This window comes from Ranitomeya variabilis, chromosome 5 (genome assembly GCF_051348905.1).
Source record: "Ranitomeya variabilis isolate aRanVar5 chromosome 5, aRanVar5.hap1, whole genome shotgun sequence".
Lineage (NCBI taxonomy): Eukaryota > Metazoa > Chordata > Amphibia > Anura > Dendrobatidae > Ranitomeya > Ranitomeya variabilis.
This window is the reverse complement of record NC_135236.1, coordinates 631,643,062-631,661,774: the sequence shown is the minus strand read 5'-3', so window position 1 is coordinate 631,661,774 and position 18,713 is coordinate 631,643,062. Positions and strand designations below refer to the sequence as shown.

Sequence of the window (18,713 nt, the reverse complement as noted above, 5' to 3'; positions counted from 1 at the left end):
ATCATTGCCCCTAAAATATATTTTTATTCAACTTTCAAACATGTGGCAGAAGCTGAAAAGTAGCAACAGGAAACTACAATGAAAGTAAAAATCAAAATAGCCAACAGATCTAGCAGCGGCGCAGATGAGGAGAAGAATAGAGAAGCGCGGAAAAAAAAAACAGAACAATAAGCGGGAAATTCAAAATCTGCAACCGTTCTGTGTTCAACCAATCGGGAACAAAAGGGAGGAGCTAACTACTAGAAATCACGCCCCGGAAGCGCGTCATCTCTGCTGTTCTCGCTCCGGTCCGCTCACTCTCTACATAAAGGAAGGACTCTGCACTGATCAGTCATCGTTTTCTGTTGACTGCGTGCAAGATGTCCGGTCGCGGTAAAGGAGGGAAAGGTCTCGGGAAGGGCGGCGCCAAGCGGCACAGGAAGGTGCTCCGTGATAACATCCAGGGCATCACCAAGCCTGCCATCCGCCGTCTCGCCCGCAGAGGAGGCGTCAAGCGCATCTCCGGCCTCATCTATGAAGAGACTCGCGGTGTCCTGAAAGTCTTCCTGGAGAACGTGATCCGTGACGCCGTCACCTACACCGAGCACGCCAAGAGGAAGACCGTCACCGCCATGGACGTGGTGTACGCGCTGAAGCGCCAGGGCCGCACTCTCTACGGCTTCGGAGGTTAAGTGTGTTCTCTTGTTTATCCCAACTCCCCAAAGGCTCTTATCAGAGCCGCCCACATCTTACATGAAAGGCTGCATTGTCCTGCTGTGTGCTAATGGGCACTGTGCTTGTGTGACTGCCACTGCAGGCTTCACACGCTGTACATTGGGGTATCAAGACGTTCAATCTCTGTTTTCTGGACTTAGTTGATGCTGTTCTCATTCTAATCGAGAACAGAAATCTACCCGGAGTGTTCGGGGATGTATCCGCACTGGGCCGTACATAGAGGTTTCTGCACAGTCATACCCTATTATGCTGCTGATACTACAGAGCAGACATCCAAGTCCTGATGTGAAGTAAAGGAGATTCTGATATTTATATTTTCCTGCTCAGATTCGTGAGTTGTAGGAAGGCTGCGAATAGTGAAAGGGAATGTGGTTGGATTGATAAATGGACTCGGCCTGTAGACTCCTAAATGACCGCGTCCTGGGCACTAAACTCTGGTATGGATGGCGGCCTCTAAAGATAAAATCATAGATCCCATATACAAGTATACATAACAGGTCGTGTCCGCGTGTTTTCGGGCACATGTCGGCTGATCTAATTAATTTAGTGGGTGAATGAGGAGCCTCCTGCACTGCTGAATGTACACATGCAGATCATTGCGGAAGATGCCTACACTGCGCTGACAGCGACCCCCGACATCCATTATCCACTACTCGGAGAACCCAGTGCCAAAATAAGAGGTTCTTCAACTCTCTTTGGTGCCCATATTTGTGCCAATTTTTTTTCTTTTTTTTGTAGCATTTTTTTAGTGTATTCACATCAGCGCACCTCCCTGCATTGCATGTTATTATTGTGATGCTTATTTGTTGTTAAACCTATAAAAAAAAACAAAAAAAATTGCCGCGTAAGAAAACAACAAAACATCTTCAGACTCGTTGGTCATAACCCTTAGTGAGGCTACTAATCTGATAGACCGGCTTCCCCACTAATGCTGGTAAGAGCTCGCTGCCTCGTTCCCCGCCATCTCCTGTGTAAGCCGCACACTCTGCAGCATATGTTATAGAATACTGTGGACATAGCAACCGCTGCGATGTCACCCGGAGTAACATGTGGCAGGAAGAACATTAGGCCTCTGCCCTGTGGTGACCGCAGTACAGATCGTGTATAGTTGTATCTATATACCGCGGGGGCACATGTGTTAGCGGACACTAGTGCAGACCATCGGCCGATATCAGCTCTTATGAGAACATGTGGGTGGCTCTTAGAAGAGCCTTTGGGTGTGTGGACAGGGGAGATCGGCAGCAGCGCTCACTTGCTCTTGCTCGCCTTGCTGCTCTCGGTCTTCTTGGGCAGCAGTACGGCCTGGATGTTGGGCAGGACGCCCCCCTGGGCGATGGTCACCCCACCCAGCAGCCTGTTCAGCTCCTCGTCATTGCGCACCGCCAGCTGCAGGTGTCGGGGGATGATGCGGGTCTTCTTGTTGTCCCGGGCAGCATTGCCGGCCAATTCCAGGATCTCAGCGGTCAGATACTCCAGCACAGCGGCCAGATAGACCGGAGCGCCGGCGCCCACCCTCTCGGCGTAGTTGCCCTTGCGGAGAAGCCTGTGCACACGGCCGACTGGGAACTGCAGTCCTGCCCGGGATGAGCGGGTCTTGGCCTTAGCGCGGACCTTTCCTCCTTGTTTACCGCGTCCGGACATGATGAAGATTATGAGTCAGAGAATTGTGTGGAGACAAGACCGTGTTCGCTGGTTTCTATAGGCTGATGCCCCGCCTTCCTATCCTGTCAATGGACGGATCTGAATCTGCCAATAGCGAAGAGAATTGAGGAGCCACCAATGAGCTACAGGGGGCGGAGCTAATAACAGTTCATTTCATGTAAATCTCTATGTTCCACTATATAGCGCTGTACATGCCCGGATTGTGTTGTGTCCCCCTGTAATGCTTTGTTCCCCACATACTGCTCTGTCCCTTCCATATAGAACTCCATGTAGTGATGCATCCTTCAAAATAGAGCTTTGATCACACAGCTCTGCCGGACAATGGGTGATGGCTCTAACAAGAGCCTTTGTGGTAATACAACAACCCATCTGCACGTGCAGGAGGCTCCTCACTCACGTAATATCCTATACTGACTTCCTGCTGTAACCGCTCCGATCCGACCAGACTCAGACAAGCCTCATATATTTCATAGGATCCTGGGGTGGGGGACGTCACCGCTTCTGTGCAGCGCTGGGGAAAGCGTGTACATGTGGAGCGGGAATCTGCACAAACACGGGCACTAAGGTGTTAAATGGAGGAGGAAACACTTATTGGGCATTGATTGGCGCTTTGGGCCGATGATTCTCGGTCATTTGCAGTTGAAGGATCGGTTGTTCGCTATGATTCTCCCGCTCAGTCGCTGTTAGATGGATGTCGGATTATTACCTGCCTCTGTTCCCCCAGATTGGAAGCAGACTAATCACCAATGCCCAGGGTCGTCAGCTCACTGCACTATTACTCTCACCATCCCTTGCCGGCTCAGCAGTACAACCCTCTCAGCAATCCCCTACACCCGGGCTGCTGATGGATAAAGCCGCTCACATCCCTGCACACAGCCGGACATTGGCTCCTCAGGAGGCGGCAGCTTCTTTATGGCCCGGGTATTACTGAGGTAATGTAGGATCATGTTTTCACAGACCTCCTGCCTTTAGTTGTGGAGCTCATCTTTACCTAGATTGCAGGAATAAAGTAGTACAGTAGATGAATCAGTCTGCCCCGAAATGTCGCTTCTAGGACGTTTCCCTGTCAGTATATCGCCCACAATACTGATTGTAATAAAGTGCCGGGAAATGTAATGCAGCCGTCTCCGGGTCAGACACACGGGGCACATCTCGGGCAGTACCAACCACTGAGAACACGGAGGCCACTGGTCCCCGGGGAGACTTCATCTTCTTAGTCAGATCTATGACCGGAGCTCTCTGCACTTCGCAGTGATTTTATGCCATTATATTAACCCTTTGCTTTTCAGAACAGTGATGGCACCTGAGCAGGAATTTATACAGATGTGCACAGTTTCTGTGACGAGGAGGTTATCGCTAGTTCCTTATGTCCAGCGTCATGTCTACACATCACTACTACCCTGATCACCTGTCTGCTCTTCCCAGGACTCTTCCTGTTCTACAACCTCCCTGCAGATAGGATATTGGGAGACATTCTGGCGGCTGCCGAGGAGTTGTGTTACCGGGAGTACTGCGCTCTCAGCAATCCGACAATCCTCCTGCCGGAAGCAGCCGGGGACTGGGGGAGAAGATCGAGGAGAGTGCGGGATCGGGCTAAATGTCACTTACAGGACGAGTCCCTGGCCAGTATATCGCATGCCTATAACGCTGATTGAGATGCAATGTTCTGACGGAAAAAATAAATAAAAAATAAACGAGATTTCTTAATATTTTACTCCTCTAGACTCTCCATCCTTTTCTTCCCAAAAAGCCTCTGACCTACTCTACGACCTCCTTTCTCAGACCCATCTGTCCTCTCCAGACCCTGATTTCTTATTTATAAAGGACCTTCCTGGCAGAGGAGGGGGCAGCAGAGCATAAGGAAGATGTCGCCGATGACAGTGATTGCCATGGCAGTCGGGGGTCTAGGAAACTACCCGTGTCCCCACTGTGTATTTGCTTGTTTTTTATTTCAGTGGAATTCATTTTTTTTCCTCTACTTGATGAAAAATGCAGTAATTGTTAAAAAAATATGTTTTACATCGCTTATTTATGGAACCGAGTCCATGATCCCCGGGCCTTTTTCAGAAAGATAATGCTACTACCCTAATCTGTGAAATGCAATGATGGCTTGTTCTAGAGTGCCTCAAATGTACCTATGGTTTCCAGATAAGGAAGCAATATTCACTGGATAGCAAAGCTGTGGGTTCCCGGTCAAAGGAGGGGAGCCGCAGCACAAGGCATCAGCCACTGAGCGGGAACTAAGAACGTGTTACCAATGACAACATTAGCTCCTCCCTCCCGCTCCTGATTGGCTGAATACATAAAGGTTAGGGGGTTTGAATTTCCCGCTGCTTCTAACTGTAATGACGTCACTTCCTCTATACAGAGAAGGATCCGGAAAATCTCTAGATCAACTCCACAGACCACAAATGTCTCCTGTTATTTGAGAAGAGAATCATTAACTAAACCAAATCATCTGACAAGAAGCGACTGAACAGAGCAACTTACAGAGAAATAACCAGAGTATTACTAATACTGACAAGGTTTTCTCTCTCCTCCCTCCACCATTTAATCACTTCTGTTACTTCACCTGCTCTTTCCCGTCACAAGACTCAGAGCCCCGGGCGGTGCGATCAGACACCTCGGGGAGACAGGACACATCTATCAGCAGTCACAGCTCTCATGTAGGCGGGGTGGTGGCTCTTAGAAGAGCCTTTGGGGTGATGGCGGAGCAGGGGGAGGAGCAGATCACTTGGCGCTGGTGTACTTGGTGACGGCCTTGGTGCCCTCGGACACGGCGTGCTTGGCCAGCTCTCCGGGCAGCAGCAGGCGCACGGCGGTCTGGATCTCCCGGGAGGTGATGGTGGAGCGCTTGTTGTAGTGAGCCAGGCGGGAGGCTTCCCCTGCGATGCGCTCGAAGATGTCGTTGACGAAGGAGTTCATGATGCCCATGGCCTTGGAGGAGATGCCGGTGTCGGGGTGGACCTGCTTCAGCACCTTGTACACGTAGATGGCGTAGCTCTCCTTCCTGCTCTTCCTCCGCTTCTTGCCGTCCTTCTTCTGGGTCTTGGTCACGGCTTTCTTGGAGCCCTTCTTGGGGGCTGGAGCAGACTTGGGATCAGCCATAATAAACGCAAATAGTTCTTGTCACAAGTGAGAATGAAAATGATTCTGACTCTCCCAGAGCAGCGGAATTTATAGCCGGCCCATGCAAATGAGCACTGATGTCAGATCGCTGTGCTATTGGGTGAGAAAAATCAGGTGACTAATATCAACAGCAGAAGCTCCGCCCTCTGCAGTTCATTGGTTACTCCATAAATAAATCTTCTCTCCATGGCCGCGCCCCCAGATTGTGTTGTTGTTAATCCCCATATACTGCGCTGTGTGTTAATATAGCAATGTATACCCTCATATAGTGCTGTACAGCTCCGTATTTCGCTGTATAAACTCCACATGGTGCTTTATATCCTCAAATAGTGCTGTATACCTTACACGTAATGTTGTGTATATAGCACTGTAAACCCTCCGTCCATATCTGCTATATACTCCTCTTATAGAGCTACAAACACCATGTTGTACTACATACCCTCAATAGAGCGCTGGAACCCCCCATGTATCGTTTTTACCCATGCATAGTGATGTATACCCCCCTATAGTGCTGCATTCTTTCATATAGGAGCTTTTACCTTGGTCGGTCGTGACTTTATTGCTACCCCCCCTGAAGAAGCCAGGGCGAAACGTACGTTGGGGAGAGGAGGATCTCTGTGGCAGTTTTTGGCATCCACGTTGACATTGTCATCCTTGCGCAGCGTCCTGACAGGTACTATAATGGTGATTTTGTGCTATTGAGCAGGGACTGTGTGGCATTATCGCTGTGGTTGATGGTTTGTCTAGGCTCATTGGAGTTCATGAGATATTTAGATACACAGCCTTCACCTGTACTGGTGATAATGGTATGCTGGTCTTGAATTACATATGCCAGCGTGGGATTTTCCAGCTCCAGGCTGTTCTTTTATAGGTGTAATTGTTCTATATGTTACCCCATAGAATGGATATATACTATATTACGGGGTTCCTATTTATTGCTATGGTGGAGCTGTATACTTACCATCTTTGATTAAGCATATTGCCATACTGTCTGGAGCCCCTTCTGTTGAATGTCCTTATAATTATGTTTTTTGTCGATTATCTTTAAAAAAATATTTAATAAATATTGATGATTTTAATTCATTATTTATCATTTAATTAATGATTTTAATTATATAGTTCGATTCTGTAGGTCTTTTTTGTGAGTATGTATTATTGAAGTGCCAGTGTGGTGATATACAGGGACTCATTTGGTTGCCTTTATTGCTATCAGGTCGGTGCGATTCTCTCACTGATGTTCTCACTGTCACAAGTGATCAGAGGACGCCACCTATTGCAAGAAGCAGAGGAGCAGTGATCGGATCTCGGCCTCTCCCCTGTGCTCCTCACCCGGATCTCTCTCTCAGCTGACCAGATTTTCTGTTCAGAGCCCAGGACTGATCGCTGCGACATTTCCCCAACTAGAAATAACGGGTGAGAACCGTAAGTAACTGAGCGGGAATTTCCGAAGCAACAAATCACCTGCGAGGAGGATGCGGCAACCGATCAGTCCAGCGCCGCTTCTGCGGATACTGCGCCAGTAATCAGGGACTCCAGTGGGGGATCACCATACAAGAGCGGATCGTCCGACCCGACACCGGGCGTCGTCCATGCATCTGTGTCCTCTCCAGTCTTCCCGCGGTGTCTCTACGCCTAACGACGGGATAAATAGCAGGTGGCGCAATAGAGGTGAAGGCTAAATGCTGAGGAGGGTGATGGTGAGATCCGGGGCTGAGCTCCTCTACAGCTCTGAGCCAGTTGCTGTGATCAGTGTCTGTTATTTAACCCTTTGCTCCCCAGATCTGATATTTTGGGGTCTCAGTCATCTGGTAAAACATGATTGGGTTTAATTCATGATTCTCCAAATAACCTGAGACCTTTGTGCTCGGTGGAGATTACAGACTATTCCGGATCCTTCTCTTTACAGAGGAAGAAGTTACATAATGACATTTAGAAGCTGCGGAGACGACGACGAGCGGGAAATTCAAACTCCCTAACAGTTCTGTGCTCAGCCAATCAGCAGAGGCAGGGGAGGGGCTAATGTTGGTTACAAGTTGGCAGTTCCCGCTCAGTGGCTTTTTCTGTTCTTTGTCTTCACATAACGCGTGGTCCCAGGACGGACCGATATCGGGAAATCTGCTTGTGTTGAGCGATTATTGGTAGTTTCTGGCCCATACAGGAGCCTGTATATTTCCTGATTAGGGGAGCAGTATCGGAATTCTGTGATACAAGACCTGGGGCTCAGCCATGCTTCTGTTTCCTTTCATGGATACAGAGACTTAATTTGCATTATCCAAATCCTGTGATCTGTCCGGTGTGTTCATAACCTGAGACCTTTGTGGTCGGTGGAGATTACAGACTTTTCCGGATCCTTCTCTTTACAGAGGAAGAAGTAATGGATACATAAGTATCCATTACTAATCCTATAGATATATGGTAAATAAAGACATAGTCCGTTTCCTTCATTCTCCAGACCACCTGTTCTGCAGTCACAGCTATTTTACTCCCCTAGACTCGCCATCCCTTTCTTCCCAAAAAAAGACTCTGTCCTACTCTACGACCTCCTTTTTCAGACCCCTCTGTCCTCTCCAGACCCTGATTTCTTATTTATAAAGGACCTTCCTGGCAGAGGAGGGGGCAGCAGAGCATAAGGAAGATGTCGCCGATGACAGTGGTTGCCATGGCAGTCGGGGGTCTAGGAAACTCCTCGTGTCCTCACTGTATTTGCTTGTTTTTTTTATATCAGTGGAATTCATTTTTTTTTTCTCTACTTAATGAAAAATGCAGTAATTGTAAAAAAATGGAAACATAATTCCATATATAAAAGTACTATCACATACACTGCAATTTATCGACAGGCAGACCCAGGACAAAACACGGATAGGGCGCGGACAGAACACGGCCTCTGGTGTCATCTTTTGCCTTTGCTCAGAGGCTCAACTAATGAAACCCACAGCACAGGAAAAAGCGCACCATAATGGGGTACACATCACTATATAGGGGGCTTAAGGCACAGTGCTTGTATGACCGACAAAGCCTCTTCTCAGAGCCGCCCACCCGTCATTACATGAGCTGCTCCCCCGCTGCCTCCTGCGGATCCGTGTCCTCTCAGAGCGCTGGGTCCTTGCGCCGCTTCCACATTATTGTTCTTCTGGTAAGCGGCGGACATGAGCTGTTAACTCTTTCGTTGCTCACTGACTTTTCCAGCCGTTCATCCTTGTGATCGGAGGCTCTCTGCGTTTTGTCGCCGATTTTCCTCTGATGTTCAACCATTTTCTCCTTCAGAGCTGCTGTCGGATGTTCAGGAGACGGTTGGTTACAGTTCATTGTGCTGTATCGGAGCCTTCAAACATCAGCGAACACTAAAAGGGTCATCCTGCAGTGCTCCGGTGACTCCCGGCGAGTTTTAGGGCGGATTTCTAGATTAATGATATGACGTTCCCACACGTCGCGCTGTTTTGTCTTCTCACAAAGCGGTGTCAGATCGAGCGATCTGCTAGTGTTCAGTGATCAGCGACCGATTTCCACCCCAACAGGGGTCTGATTCCCCGGAGCAGTATCCGCTCTCTATAATATAACACAAGCTCTGGATAGATTTAGAAAATATATATATATATATATATATATATATATATATATATATATATATATATATATATATATATATATATATATATATAGGTTATAAAGACAAAATCGGACAACAGATCATAATAGAGACGGGTATAACGAGCAGTGACTGACGGCAGCGGTCTGTGGAGGAAAGAGTTAATTAAAAATACTATCCGAAAGGAAGAGATCAAGCTGAAAATGCAGCAGAGCAATGAAAGCGTTAACAGCCTGCCTCCAACAGCAGAACACAGGAATCAGGCGGCACTAGGACCCAGTGCGTGAGGGATGCGGCGGACAATCATCCATCAGTAGTTACACCAGTATACCCCGATATAGCGCTGCATACCGTCAGTGAATATCCTCCATAGCGCCGAATACACTTCGGACTTACATAGTAAACGTGACAGAACCAGTGACCGAGAGCAGATTGAGGCTTCCGCATGTTCTGCTGCAAATCTACAGTCCGATCACATTAATGCTTCTATTCCAGGAGCAGGTATTGTAGGCTTTCATGGAAGATGTGGGCGGCTCTGATAAGAGCCTTTGGGGTGTCGGGATAAAGAAGAGAACACACTTAACCTCCGAAGCCGTAGAGAGTGCGGCCCTGGCGCTTCAGCGCGTACACCACGTCCATGGCGGTGACGGTCTTCCTCTTGGCGTGCTCGGTGTAGGTGACGGCGTCACGGATCACGTTCTCCAGGAAGACTTTCAGGACACCGCGAGTCTCTTCTAGTGATGGGTAGTTCGTGAGTGAGTAGTTCAAAATGAACTAATCTTCAGAGTGAACTAGTTCATCTAGTTCACCATCCTGACAGAGATTAGTTCATTATGAACTAAACAGCAAGTGGGAGGAGACAGAGAGTGATCCCTCATACAGCTCCTCACACTGAAGATCCCTGCTCTCACACTTGCTCTTTATAGCTCCTGATGCTGGAAAAGAAGGTAGTAAAACACTATACCACACATCAAATACAAATATAATAGTAATAATAAAAACTGAAATTGTACAGTAGACAGACACAGCTCATGTGTGTATGAGAGAGTGATTCTGTGGTGTGGTTCATGCCCCTCACCAGTCTTTGTGATAAGATCAGCCTCCTGTAGAGGATCAGCCTCCTGTACAGGATCAGCCTTGCTACAATCTTTACCACTGGCTCCTGTTCTGTTCTCAGGATGCTGAACGGCTTCTCAGCTCTCTCATACACAATCATATTAGTCAGTACTCTACACTAATACAGGCAGGGGAACTGCTGCTGGGCTCAGTGAGATGCTGAACTAGGCTGTCCTGAGTCATTCTCAACAGAACATCTAGTTCAGCAGTTCATTTAGTTCACATAGTTCATTTAGTTCACAGGTCACATGACATGATGCATTTCCTATCAGCTCCTCACAGGAGCTAGGGTGGAGAATTATCAGGCTGTCTAATAGGAAGATTTTCTTTGCCCCATAGCAACCAATCACAGGTCAGCTTTCTGATACTGCAGTAGTGCAGTGCTCTGGCAAGTGAAATCTGAGCTGTGATTGGTTGCTATGGGCAGCAAAAGATCCATTTACTGTAAGGGTATGTGCACACATCAGGATTTCTGGCAGAAATTTTCCTGACAAAAAACGGACATTTCTGCCAGAAATCTGCATGCGGTTTTACCGCGATTTTGACGCGTTTTTGTGCGTTTTTTCCCAATGCATAGAATACCTGGAAAAACGCATAAAAAACGCAAAATTAATGAACATGCTGCTTTTTTTACCGCGATGCGGTTTTTCCGCGGAAAAAACGCACCATGTGCACAAAACACGCAGAATGCATTCTAAATGATAGGATGCATAATGTATGCGTTTTTAATGAGTTTTTATAGCGTTTTTATTGCGAAAAAACACGAAAAAAACGCGAAAAAACCTGAACATGTGCACATACCCTAAGGCAGCTTGGTAAATCTGTAGTTCTGTGTAGTTTCACCACATCTCTTCCTTTTGTAACCTATTGCAGTGGTGTGAAATGAATCCTGTCTGCCTGCTCAGTGCTCAATACCAGAGACACTGCAAGTGACCATAATGTGTGCACATAATACACTGCGCACTGGGAGGTTTGAATATTTCACAAAGAAAAAAAAGAAATTACTAACTTGAATAATTAACTTTAGAATTTTTTTTCTCCAGACTGAGTACCCCTTTAACAAGAGTTTTTTATGTAATGATCAGATGTATTAACTATTTCTGATCATTTTAACAAAACTATAACTCATCCTTGGAGCCACAGCTTCTGTGTAACGAACTAGAACTGATCCATCTCTTCTCAGCAGAATCCAGAGCAATACTGAACTAAATGAACTAAATGAACTAATCTTTTCAGTGAACTAGTTCATGGTGAACTAATCACCAAAATGAACTAGATTTCCCATCACTAGTCTCTTCATAGATGAGGCCGGAGATGCGCTTGACGCCTCCTCTGCGGGCGAGACGGCGGATGGCAGGCTTGGTGATGCCCTGGATGTTATCACGGAGCACCTTCCTGTGCCGCTTGGCGCCGCCCTTCCCGAGACCTTTCCCTCCTTTGCCGCGACCAGACATCTTCTACTCAGTTAGCAGAAAGTGATGACTGATCAGCACCGACTCCTCCTTTATATAGGGGATGGTGGACACGCGAGAGGACAGCGGATATGACGTTACCCAGGGCGGGGCTTATATAATCTACATTAGCTCCTCCCTCCTCTGCTGATTAGCTGAAACCAGAACTGATAGTGAGTTTGAATTTTCCGCTCATTGTTCAGTTTCCGCTTTTCTTTCCAGCTTGTAATATAATGTAACTTCTTCCCCCGTAATGAGAATTATCCCAGATACAGTCTATAGATAAAAGGGCAGCACAAAGAGAGGGGAGCAGACAGGGCCCCCGTGTATGGCAGGAGGATATAACGGACACGGCCCAGGCTGTGACCACTGCTGACATTACAGGCAGCCGCACAGGGGCTCTCACAGCGGCATATACACAGCCTGGTACCAGCCCCCTCCTCAGGAATCGCAGGATCTTCGGTTTTCATAGATAATATTACATTAACCCCACTACCCAGGACTAATCCCACTTTCTCCTTATTCTCGGCTCTTCTGAAGCTGCTGGAGATCAGTCTTTATATTCCCGGCATTAGTGACATTTGTGCCATGATGGGAGCCACCATTACTTGGGGCAGAGTTGTGGTAAACCGTAATGTAGTCCTAATATTTGTGTTTACTTCGTCTCCAGGCAATGATTCCTTTTCCCCACACATCGTAGCAGACGTTGCTGTAGAGTTGGGACCTTCTGTGAGGAGAATATCATGGTCGATATTTTCTTTACCCCAACATCCATTGTCTGCTCTTCCCTGGAGTCTTCCTTCTCTACAATCTACAGGTAGATCCCGCTTATCAGGAGACATTCTGGCGGCCGCCGATGACCGATCTGTAGGATCCTGACATCAGAGTATTATGTGCGGCCCGGAGTCCTGCGCTCAGCAATCTCCTTCATGATCGCACAATTTCTATCGCAATCCACCTGTAGCTGTAAAACTGGTCGTTAAGGAGAATTCTAGAATAAGCTGCTGGGGAGAAGATCGGGGAGTTATTGTGGGATCTGCCCAATATGTCACCTATATGAGGAGGCTCTGGCCAGTATATCCTATATACAATGTTCTGACATAAATGGAGCCGATAGTCTCCAGATTAGACACAAGGTGGAAATCACTGCAGTTGAATAACGCTGATTAGTTTTACATCACTTATTTATGAAACCGAGTCCATGATCCCCGGGCCTTTTTCAGAAAGATAATACTACTATCCTAATCTGTGAAATGCAATGATGGCTTGTTCTAGATTGCCTCAAATGTATCTATGGTTTCCAGATAAGGAAGCAATATTCACTGGATAGCAAAGCTGTGGGTTCCCGGTCAAAGTAGGGGAGTCGCATTATCCAGACTCTGGGACTAGGGTTTTTTTTTTTTTTTTTTATCAATATCTTGTCCTAAATATTCTAACCTGGTTTTCCCAATCAGATCCCACTATAGCTCTAATAAGGGGGAAAGTCCAGACGTTTTCAAAATCTATGTTAAGATGTTGCCTAGAAACCTAAGATCCTGCTCTTATTGGGGGCTGATTAGTATCGGGCTCAGCGTCTCTGCAGGGTACAATATCCCCTGTACAGATGATGCCTGTAGTATCGGCTACAGCCTGGGACGTGTCTTTTATACTCTCCCCTCTTTCCATACTGGAGCCGGCACCGCGGACTTCGGGTGATGCGGTCTCTTCTCATTGATCTCTAACAAAGTAAACAGATCTCTGGGGGGGTATATCTGCACTGTGCCCCCCAGAGACCCCACAGTACATACCCTGGTGTGATGTGGTTACTAACTACAAAGCAGAAATCCAAGTCCTGCCGTGAGATGAATGTTCTGATTCTGCTACATATTAAACTGATCAGATTCGTGTGGATTTTAGGGGGCAGCGAATATTCACAGGGAATGTGGCCGTATGAGGCAGCTGGATAGAGGGACGCCCTGTGTACCGGGTACGTAGACTCCTATGTGATGACCACGTCCTGGACACTAATGGTTGGGATGGATGGCGCCTCTGAAGATTATTATAACCTCACCAGAATAATAATGACGACCGATCCAAGTGTTTGGGGGCAGACAGCTGGGAGGACAGGACCCGGTGTTATCAGCGGGGTAGTAGAGCTGCCCCCACCAGTATACACAGCGATCGCCGCTACAGCAGAGGGGCAGGTAATAATCTGACGGACAAAGAACAGAGATTGAGAGGGAAATTCAAAACCACCAACGGATCTGTAATCAGCCAATGAGGGAGAGACATCCGCAGGCGCCGACCAATACCAGATACAGGAATATCCGCCACCATTTAACTCCTTAGTGGCCGTGTGTGCGCTGATCCCCACTACACACTTGCTTTACAGAAACGGCAACTTCCCCCACCCGAGACCCGGCAGCGTCACATCAGGCTCCTGGCAGAACGTAGGAGACTTGTCTTAGTCGGGCTGTGATAGGATCAGCGCGGACACCACAGGGAATCTGCATAGGATAATAATCGGGTGAGTGAGGAGCCTCCTCCTGTGTAGATGGAGCGGAGGAGAAGCTCTGGCAGGGATTAACCCCTCCCCCGCCAGCCTGTAATTGCAGATTGAGGGTCGCTCCTAGAACTCAGCATCAGAAGAATAATCTGCAGATGGCTGGAAATGAGCCCTTATTGGGGGAGGACTTTGTGCAGTGATTGGGACATATAATGGCTATTTCCCCATAGATCCAGGAAGCGGCTAGTCAGCTGTGCCAGGACTGTAAACCCTGCAGCTTGGAAGGCTGTGCATTCAGTGAGATGTCTCGGTAGTAGCCGCACTGGCGTAGCTAGAGCTTTTGCCGCCCGGGGCTGTTTCCGAGTTTGGCGCCCCCCCCCCCCCCCCCCCATTGCCGTCACTCAACGCCGGGCACCGCCCCCACAGCACTGTTTACCCATGAAATCCAGTGCCTGCGCTGTGTATCGGTGTTTGGTGCAGGCGCAGAGAGCTCTAGCCGTCTGACTTCACAGCCAGGCTTGCAGACTGCGCCTGTGCGGCCACCCACCTTGGTAATCCCAGCCCCGCAGTGTGTTATGCATTATGCAGAGTGCGGGGCTGGGATTCACAAGCAGGGCGGCCGCACAGGCGCAGTGTCCAGCATGTTGCCCCCAGTCTGTCTCCAGCATGTTGCCCCCAGTCTGTCTCCAGCATGTTGCCCCCAGTCTGTCTCCAGCATGTTGCCCCCAGTCTGTCTCCAGCAATCTGCCCCCAGTCTGTCTCCAGCAATCTGCCCCCAGTCTGTCTCCAGCATGTTGCCCCAAGTCTGTCTGAGTCAGACATAAAGGAAAAAAAAAAAAAAAAAAAAAAAAAAAAAGTAAAATCCTCACCTCTCCCGTTCCCAGCACAGGTCCCGTGCACTCAGCGTCTCTCCGGCTCTGCAACGCTCAGAACAGAGAGGCTGAGCGCGCAGTGATGACGTCATCGCACCCTCTGCCCTGAGACGTCGCAGAGTCAGAGGGCGCCGAAGACGCTGCAGCTGCCGCAGGAACCAGGAGAGGTGAGTATTAGAAGGGGGGGGCCCAATGCCAACGCTCAGAGGCGTAGCTAGGGTTTCAGCTTAGGGGGGCAAAAAATCTGAGTGGGCCCCTAACCAGGTACCCCTGACTACAGCGACGTGGTGCACCCTAATTGTGAGCCTGGGGGAACATCAGCAGATGACCGCACTGTGACTGAAAATAAATCTATATACAAAACCGAACAATGATATTACTATATGAGGACCATATATTGGTAGATACCAGTCGTGCAGACCATATAACAGATCGCAGCACAGTTATAGACAATAATTTACAGAGGACATTCTTTCTGATGGAGTCATTCATTTTTCTCATCTTTTCCATCTGGCCCAGACCGACATGACATCTTCTCCACCCAGGACTCGTCTGCAGATATTATGAGGACACATTAGACTTCTCACATTTCCAGCCCCGTCCCCATCTATCCCCAACCTGCACAAACTCCTCATTCTGCTGATACCCCAATACTGAGCCGCTGCTTCCATATGTGTCCTACAGCACCTGCAGTATGGTACAATAATGGTGCCGCCCCACATAGTAATGCCACCACTGTGTCCCTTACATAGTAATAATGACTCCTTTGTGCTCTCTAGATGATAAAATTCACCCCTAGAAAACATTAATGCCCTGTGCTAGTGCCCTTCACATTTTGTCCCTAAAAAGTAATAATACCACATATGAAATTTTGATGGTCTCAGTACTCTGAGTGCCCCTATAGCAATGTTTAAGTGCCCACTTAACATTTAATTATGTCCCCTAAGTAGCCTCCATGAACAGCTTGACTATACACAGTATGGTGGGCCCACAGCTTTCCTATACACAGTACAATGCCCCCACAGCTCCCCAATACACAATATGATGATCCCACAGCTCCCCTATACACAGTATGATGTCCCCACTGCTCCCCTATACACAGTATGATGTCCCCACTGCTCCCCTATACACAGTATGATGTCCCCACTGCTCCCCTATACACAGTATGATGTCCCCACTGCTCCCCTATACACAGTATGATGTCCCCACTGCTCCCCTATACACAGTATGTTGTCCCCACTGCTCCCCTATACACAGTATGATGTCCCCACTGCTCCCCTATACACAGTATGATGTCCCCACTGCTCCCCTATACACAGTATGATGTCCCCACTGCTCCCCTATACACAGTATGATGTCCCCACTGCTCCCCTATACACAGTATGATGTCCCCACTGCTCCCCTATACACAGTATGATGTCCCCACTGCTCCCCTATACACAGTATGATGTCCCCACTGCTCCCCTATACACAGTATGATGTCCCCACTGCTCCCCTATACACAGTATGATGTCCCCACTGCTCCCCTATACACAGTATGATGTCCCCACTGCTCCCCTATACACAGTATGATATCAGCACTGCCCCCTATACACAGTATGATGAACCCACGGCTCCCTTATACACAGTATGATTGGCCCACAGCTCCCGTACATACAGTATGATGTCCAATAGAGCTCCCTTATACATAGAATGATGTTCCCATTGGTCCCTCAAAACACAGTATAATAGTTAATAGTGTCCTGACACTGTCGCCTGCACTGAAAGTCACACTGCCAGGAGGAAATTAACTTTATTCCTCACTGCAGCCAGGGGGGCGGCGCCGGCATGGTTTCAGTCACCGCTCTGTGTATAGAGCGCAGCAGCTGTAACTGCACCTCTTAGGCTATGTGCACACGTTGTGGATTCCATTGTGGATTTTTCCATGCAGATCCTGCAAGATCCGCAGGTAAAATGCCCTGCGTTTTACCTGCGGATTTACTGCGGATTTTGTGCAGTTTTTGTACGGATTTCACCTGTGGTTTTACACCTGCGGATTCCTATTAAGGAATAGGTGTAAAACATTGTGGAATCCGCACAGAGAATTGACATGCTGCGGAAAATATAACGCAGCATTTCCACGTGGAATTTTCCGCAGCATGTGCACTGCGGATTTGGTTTTCCATAGGTTTACATGGTACTGTACAACACATGGAAAACTGCTGCAGATCCGCAGCCAAATCCGCAATGCGTGCACATACCCTTACTTCGACTGACAGCCAGCTCAGCAGCCTCTACCACCCAGTAGTTGCGCACTGATGCCCCTATAAATAATAATGCTTCTTAAGTGCCCACTTGACATTTAATAATGTCCCCTGAGTCCCCCCATGTACAGTGATAGTGGCCCCAGCATCACAGAGGTTAGCAGGCGGTCAAGTGATGACTTTTTCGGCTTCTCTCAATTCTCTTCTATTGAAAGAAACCAAACCTTTCTAGTCGACACAAGCACATAGTAAACATGTGGTCGCATGACCGCCTGATGACGCCAGTGATATTGGGGCTCATGGCAGCAGGAGCTCCGTGTCATGATTTGGCAGTCTGCTTATTATTAAATTATTAAAGCACCACTCTATCAGGGTTTTTTTTTCACTGCTGGAGGTGCTTTAAGCACAAGTCCCCTGCCCCGGCCATATACTCATCTTCCGCCATATTGACCGCTTTTTGGCATCGCTCCAGTCCCGCAGCTCCATCTTGTAAGCACAGCTTCTGATTGGCCAGAAGTTAGAAGCTGCATCACAAGCGCTCAATGTAAGTCTATGAGGGCCAGGAAGAGGCAAGAAAGAGGCCAGAACGAGGCTCTCATAGACTCACATTGATACCGTACCGCTCCATGAAACGCTAGGGCAGAGGACAGGTCACAAACTGCAGGAGACGAACCCAAACGGTGCGGTGGCGAAAACTGATAAAAACGCCGGAAGGTGAGTATCAGACAGTTGGTCTTAGATTGAGACTATGTGCCCACGTTGCGGATTTGTGTGAGGATTTTTCCACGCAGATTTTGAAAAATCCGCATGTAAAACGCACTGCGTTTTACAAGCGGATTTCCAGCATTTTTTGTGCGGATTTCCCCTGCGGTGTTACACCTACGGATTCCTATTAAGTAACAGGTGTAAAACGCTGCGGAATCCGCACAAAGAACTGACATGCTGCGGAAAATACAGTGCAACGTTTCCGTGTGGTATTTTCCACAGCATGTGCACTGTGAATTTTGTTTTCTATAGGTTTACATGGTAGAGTCAAATCCGCAACGTGTGCATACCCTTAAAGTGCCACTCCAGAGGTGAAATTAAAAAAATGCTGGAATGATGCTTTAAGGGTATGTGCACACGCTGTGGATTTCGCTGCGGAACTGCAACGCTTCCGCAGCTGCGGGTCTGCAGCGGTTTCCCATAAGTTTACAGTACAATGTAAACCTATGGGAAACGAAATCCGCAGTGCACATGCTGCGGAAAAAAACACGCGGAAACACAGCGGTTTATATTCCACAGCATGTCAATTCTTTGTGCGGATTCCGCTGCGGGTTTACACCTGCTCCAATAGAAAACTGCAGGTGTAAACCCGCAGCAGAAACCGCGATAAATCCGCAGTAAAAACCGCAGCGTGTGCACATGCCCTAAATGTGATGCAGCTCATGGCTTACCCAGCTGGTAAGTATAATA

At 48.1% G+C, this 18,713-nt stretch overlaps 3 protein-coding genes across 5 annotated transcripts in view; 2 read left to right on the top strand and 1 right to left on the bottom strand.

Annotated features, from left to right (window-relative positions):
* Positions 1–18,713, top strand: part of LOC143773949 (histone H1.01-like) — a 208,196-nt gene that overhangs the window by 43,841 nt on the left and 145,642 nt on the right. The window lies entirely within an intron of this gene.
* On the top strand, positions 356–4,177 carry LOC143773944 (histone H4-like). 3 transcript variants are annotated; one of them, XM_077261246.1, is made up of 2 exons: positions 356–666; positions 3,802–4,177. In XM_077261246.1, the coding sequence occupies exons 1-2, from the start codon at positions 360–362 to the stop codon at positions 4,029–4,031; spliced, it is 537 nt and encodes a 178-aa protein (XP_077117361.1). In that variant the 5' UTR covers positions 356–359; the 3' UTR covers positions 4,032–4,177. The 3 variants fall into 3 exon arrangements, 2 of the variants coding, with proteins under 2 accessions (XP_077117361.1, XP_077117362.1); XM_077261247.1 differs by having other exon boundaries at positions 3,666–3,929; XR_013215438.1 differs by lacking the exon at positions 356–666 and adding an exon at positions 3,201–3,308 and having other exon boundaries at positions 3,802–3,930.
* LOC143773947 (histone H2B 1.1-like) lies at positions 5,053–5,677 on the bottom strand. Its single transcript, XM_077261249.1, has one exon. It carries the CDS (start codon positions 5,482–5,484, stop codon positions 5,107–5,109), a length of 378 nt encoding a protein of 125 aa, XP_077117364.1. The 5' UTR covers positions 5,485–5,677; the 3' UTR covers positions 5,053–5,106.

Coding starts and splice junctions, on each gene's coding strand:
- LOC143773947 (XM_077261249.1), bottom strand. CDS start 5,484: ATGGCTGATCCCAAGTCTGCTCCAGCCCCCAAGAAGGGCTCCAAGAAA.
- LOC143773944 (XM_077261246.1), top strand. CDS start 360: ATGTCCGGTCGCGGTAAAGGAGGGAAAGGTCTCGGGAAGGGCGGCGCC. Junction 667..3,801: donor CACTCTCTACGGCTTCGGAG/GTTAAGTGTGTT, acceptor TGCTCTTCCCAG/GACTCTTCCTGTTCTACAAC.